This window comes from Opisthorchis viverrini (genome assembly GCF_000715545.1).
Source record: "Opisthorchis viverrini unplaced genomic scaffold opera_v5_95, whole genome shotgun sequence".
NCBI lineage: Eukaryota > Metazoa > Platyhelminthes > Trematoda > Opisthorchiida > Opisthorchiidae > Opisthorchis > Opisthorchis viverrini.
The window spans coordinates 1,173,833-1,179,805 of record NW_008751752.1 but is presented as its reverse complement, the minus strand read 5'-3'; the positions used below and the strand labels follow the sequence as shown (position 1 = coordinate 1,179,805).

Here is a 5,973-nt window from a genome sequence, read left to right as displayed (position 1 = left end):
CCTTCCGGCCTTAGTCCCCGGCATATGCACACCGAATACAGGTAATGCCACCGGATAAAAACCGTGTGTGACAGGGCCTGCCGGGATTCATCGGCGTGTGATAAGCCAGAAGAGAGTTGCGTAAATAAGTGAGTTGCCATGTCAACCCCCACCCCTGTTACCAAAGCTTCTGTCTGCGAAGATCGCATTGAAAACGTTAACACTTGTGCCAGTCGATTTAAACAAAGTCCTTGTGGTAGCTCATCACAAACATTTGGTCGTTTCATAATAGCACCAAGTGTCACCTAATCTGCCTCGTTTGATGTCTCATTGTTGTATCCGTCATTTACGAGTGAGAATGACTAGGGGTGTGTCTGTAGGTACTTTCTGGTGCCCGAGTTGATATGGCAGGATTGTTGATCCCCTCTTTGTCGGTAAGCACGGCCTACCTCTCAACCCGGACCGCTCCAGTGGCATTTCCTCCTAGACGGGGTTCGTCCTTGCGCCGCCCGACGGGTTTGTACCGAGACGCCATGTACAGGCACAGCTTGACAAGTCCCACTCGATTGAGACACAATCGCAGCGTCTTTCCACGAACAAAGCACTACGTTATCGACGAACCAGTGGAACGTGAGCCATCAACAGTGAAGTTCACGTCCCACGCAGAGCAGGCTCCTACTTCGCGACGCCCTGGTTCAGCACGCGTCCGAGATCAGCCTGGACGCACTCAGAAATTGGAACCGACGACGTACTTGGTTAACAATGCAATGGAAGCATCGGGATCAGACCACATCAACTGGTTACCAACACATTCGCATCCTTACGTGTTTGGACTAGACGCAGCAATACACCCTGGATACGGGTTCATACATCCACAATGGATGTGGACTTACGGTCCTGCATTAATAAACCGGGCCTATCCACTTGTCCCAACACAATACCCCACCTCGGTACACGATTTGTCTCCACCCGAAGTACCACCGCACCGCACAACATCGTACAGACGGAAGCAGCGAAACGTTCGTCACGGCGAACAGGTATACGACCTCCCTGAAAGACCAGTGCACAGCAATTTTCAGAGGTAAGTCGGTATCCCGGTAATTTGTGCCTGTATAATGTTGAATCCACTCCTCTTTGAAGTCAGTCTATGCTGTGATATAAGGTTGGTGCGCCGATATGGCATCGTTTTAACATCCCTGGTCTGGCCGCAAGCCAACGTGCTGTGATATAAGGTTGGTGCGCCGATATAGCATCGTTTTAACATCTCTGGTTTGGCCGCAAGCCAGGGGAGCCACCCAACCGACAATCATACCAGCGAAAAGATATCCCCTGGACAACGCTTCTAGCCCTCTGAAAATAAAATATAACAAAACGAAAATGTTTTTACAAATCACTGTCAACTGGAACTAAAATCCGTAAGTTGCCACCTTGGAAAACAAGCCCCATTGTTCGAATTTTTGAAGACCACTATTGGAGGCCGATAGTACGACAGAAATCTAGCGTGCTTGGTTGCTACTCGAGGAGTGGGCATTAGGAACGCTTTTGTTCCATGAAATATTCAAAGTTATTTTTGAGTCACGTGAACACCAATCATTTGGCCCTCAGTCTAAACTTGTGAACTGCTAGGATCTAAGACGCCATCGCATGCCATTTTTGACTACTGTCCACTTGGTTCGTTCGGTCGAACGCAAGAGTGAAAATGCGTTTATTCTATCGTAGCTGTAGAAGCTAGGCTGTCTTCGAATTTCCTTGAGAAGCCCTTGATTATTTTTCGCTGTTTGACTCGAGGTCTGAAATACAAGGAGTCGTTTTATACGTGGTGAATGCCACTCATGTCAGTCCAGATTTTCCGCGGTTCGATCTTGTGCCTACAGACCATAACAGAATGAAATAGTGGACTCGTGGTTGGGATTGTATGAACCTCGATCCCCAAGTTGGAGGACCAAAATACGGTCAGTCGTGGAAAATAACCAGACAGTTGTCTAATCAGTACTAATCAGTGCCCTTCTTGTTCAGTCTGTAAAGTCCAATTCTGAATATCGACAGGGGTCAACTTGTTTCATCTACACCTCTGGTAAGTTCTCAATGAGCTTCACTCTTCTGGAAAGTCTACGTGTTCATCCAACACAATGTACCGTGTACTGAGACAGACACGTCTTGGATACACTCTACACAGCCGTTGCGATCGGCCGCCAGCAGTCCGTCGGGTCAGAGGTCAGCTCTTGCTGTTTATAATGCCTGCGGTGGCAGCCAAAATGGTTCGATATTTTCTGCCCCCCCTTAAGAGTTTCTACTTCTTCGTAGTATGCTAAGAACTGTCGGTAAAATCACAATGCAACTGCGTGTCGACGCAAGAACAGACAGTGACTTGACGACTTATTTATTTTATATTTTCATTTTCTGTGTAAATCTCGGTTTGGTTCGGCTTATTCGGTGACCGAAATGGGGTCAAAGACACCCTTCAACCGTTTGTACATTGGCTGTTTGGTTTCTGCCAACAGACGTACATAGTTTCAGACCATGTGTTTAAATCAGCTGTCCTCATCCTCTTACTCGTTGTCAACTTCGACAAAGTTGGTCCCGTCCTCCTAACATTGACGACTCGGAACCAACTATCCCATGCCATATAAAACCTGCTCACAAGTAGTTGATAGATAAAACGGAGCACTGCTGTCTGTTTGTTTTGGTTTACAAACGTACTCCATGAGTACTCTGTAAGTCTACCCACTGAGAGATACCTCAATCATGAGGATGGCGTTTCTCTTGCCTAGTTCCCGAAAACGAGGGGAAGTGTTGGAAGTACCTGTCAGTTTGGCCTCTGAGTTGACTCTTTTATCGTCCTTTATCGATCGGTTGTAAATTAAACTCTCAGGCACTTAGATGCAATGACGCAACACAGGGACAATGCAGAGATGATCACACGCTCTGTCGGACGGGTCTACATTTCTAATTTTGATAGGCGGAACTCAAGTACTCAGATAAACCCGAATGAATAAAGGTGATCGAAACCCGGTGGAAATGACATTATGGTTAGGACCACGCTATCAGTGACTCTGGCTTATTCTATCGTTCAACTGTAACACCCTTCCGGTGCCTAGCTGCCATGCTACCCGGAGGAAGTACGAGGGTTGGGATACTGCCAGGTTGCCCAAGCCTAGACAGGGGAAGTTGAGAGACAGAGGTCGGGTTCGAACCACGAACCTTCCAGTCAGTAAATTCGCGCTCTAACCACTTGAGCTATCTCGCCCCCACTCTGGCTTATTAAGATACTGTAGCCTAGATGCGCTCCCCCATTCTTTTGTTGATAAACCAAGCGGTTGCTGTCACTCATTCAGAGTTGGTAAACATATCAGCGCGCGATACGCTCTGTTGTTTGTAATCACTTATATTGTTTGTATTTCCACGTACAAAACACGAGACGCGTATTAATTCACCCCCAATTTTCCCGATCCGGTAAACTGAGGGTCGGTTACTATGGTAACCGGGACAACGAGTTAAACTAGAGATAGAACAAACAAGGCGGGATCGCTTACGAAACCCATAGAGGACAGTTTGCCCAATGAGACCAACGATTATTAGGAATGGAAAACTGGCTTACGTGTTATCACGTTGGAAGAAAACTGTCGTAGTGTGACACTACAGGCCGGATAAGCATCCCATCGGACTATACATCCTCACCTCATTTCAGGCTGGGCTTAAATGTGCGACGTCGTAGCGATTTTCTACCCCTGTCTGTTTGTTATATAACCACAATACTAGTGGTCCGACTTGGCTCGACAGATAAGTGACCAGAAAAAATCCAAGGTTGTGCTTTTCACTAATCCCTGAGTAGCAATAGATGAAAATTGACTGGATGCCTTGGCGTCGAAGCACATCAAGTAAACAGCGGTCTTGGTCACCCTGGTAACCGCTGGCCCCTTGGTTGATGACCTGGCATGATTACATTAGTGGTTGGCGGTCAATTACATTCCTGTATCCAATATACCGTCTTTTCCACCGTAATTCTTTTCTTCTTTACCCTACCGTGGACGTAGACGTGTTTTTCGCACTGGCATATGGTGTCGACAAATATACCCATTTGCCAATCAATTTGGTTTGCACGGGAGACTCAACTGAATCTCTCGCTTACGATGTGTGTGCAGCACATTCAGTTGTAGAATATCATAAACGAGAGATTCAGTTGAGTCTCTCGTGAAAAACAAATTGATTTGCAAATGAGTGTACTTTTCGAAAACAGTCCAATTTGGGTTCAAGAAGAACGTAAGGTTGACGGAAACTCGACGACTTCGCTTACCTGATGAACCCCAAGAAGGGCTAAACCGGTCGTGAGCTGTCAAAGTGTTTTCAGCAACCTTGTGAGTAGTTTCTTTTATGAATATATATACGATGATTACCTGAACGTCTTGTATTCAGCTATGAAAGCCCCTGTTCTACGAAGTGCCAGCTGGCAACACATCTTGGCAATCAGAACCTGCCAAACTGAGATAACTCTACTGGTATATTATGGAATTACGTCCCACCTTTGTAGAATGCCCCATCCAATTCTCCACGACATATAACTTCCACAGAGTGTGCAGAGGAGTTCTAGCTCCAAAGTTCACCTCGTTAACCGTAGATTAGGATTCGACTCAGCTTCTTGGCCCACCTACCTGTATGTATAAGACAGTCATCATTTATCCCTGTGAGTTGAGCGGCGCTCTATTAACCCTGCAATGTGAACAACTATACCCGTTGGTCATCCGGAAGAAACTGTGATGCGAAATTCCCTCGGCTAATTTCACCGTCTACTGGTTGGTGGTCGCAGCGCGCGCATTCACACACGTCATGCGACGGTGATAGAACTCGCATCTATTTGACCTTGAAATATAGCGCGCGTCTTCGTTGTTGACCGTGTCTACTACAGCGTCCCAGTTTGATACAACTTGAGTGTAAACCAAGCCCTTTTGTATCCATTGTCATTTGTTTTGGACAGGATTCAGTGGGGAAATTTCCAAGGGTTTGCTAGACCTGTATCGAGTATTTCTGACGTCAGCGTGCCCGAGAGCATTCCTAGACCTCCGGCTCGTTTGGCCCATCGTGATTCGGAGGCACATACTTCTGACAACAGTGCGGATTCGGCACTGTCGCAAGACTTGCTGTCGAGTTCCACCGTTCATCGATCTGGTACAGAACACCTTACCAAGAAGAGCTCCGTACCATCGTTGTTGCGAAGTTCCAATCCGGATTCAGACTCATTTGACGACGCTGAGGACGAGCAAAATGTCGAACAAGCGCTTCCATTTTGCTTGCCACCCACTCCTGACCACTGTTCTCCGAAAAAACCACATACGGACTCTGGAAGTCTCGTTGTTACACCAAGCAAAACCTACCCAGATGTGAGTACTACCCATTCAACCATGCACCGCACTTTAGTTCTGTGTAGTTTTTGGGTCGTTTTCTAGGTCTTGTCGCGTACTTTGATTAGTTTATGGTAAAAACTCGCACACTTAAACACAGTTCTTATCCTACCCTCTTGACTTGTCTACCTACAAAGCTTGGACACTTTTTGCGGTTGGTGGCACTATCATCCACAATATTGGTATTGGTTCTCTGTGAATAGCCGAGCAGCGGAACTGAGAAGTCTTCAGGTGTTTGACAATCTTGTCTCAGAACCATAGCTCGTGTGGGTTTGTGTCGGTGAATCCGTAACGAGGCAGTTAGAAAGCGCGTTTTCGATTGTGCAACAAGTACTTTCAGTTAAGAATGTGTCCAGTACCAGAAGTTGCGTTGGTTGGGACATGTTTTACGCATGCCGAACCATCGTTTGCCGAAGAGAGTGAGCGCTGTTTTCCATGCCCAGTTTAGAGTGGTGTAAAGAGAGAGGTGGCCAACCCTTGACTTGGCGGAGGAGTATGAAGGAGATCCCGAAGCGCTTGGATGCCGTCGGTGCTACTCGCATTACTGAATGGGGACCGCGTGATCCCCACTGTACCTGGTTGGATACAAGATATGGCT

At 46.9% G+C, this 5,973-nt stretch overlaps 1 protein-coding gene across 1 annotated transcript in view; it reads left to right on the top strand.

Moving 5' to 3' along the window:
- Positions 1-383: 383 nt before the first annotated feature.
- T265_05229 (hypothetical protein) overlaps positions 384-5,973 on the top strand; it is a gene marked incomplete at both ends in the record, with an annotated part of 8,634 nt that continues 3,044 nt past the window's right edge. The window contains 2 exons of the mRNA XM_009170184.1: positions 384-1,060; positions 4,952-5,354. Of these exons, the coding sequence (XP_009168448.1) occupies positions 384-1,060; positions 4,952-5,354 (1,080 nt within the window). The remainder of the gene's footprint in view (positions 1,061-4,951; positions 5,355-5,973) is intronic.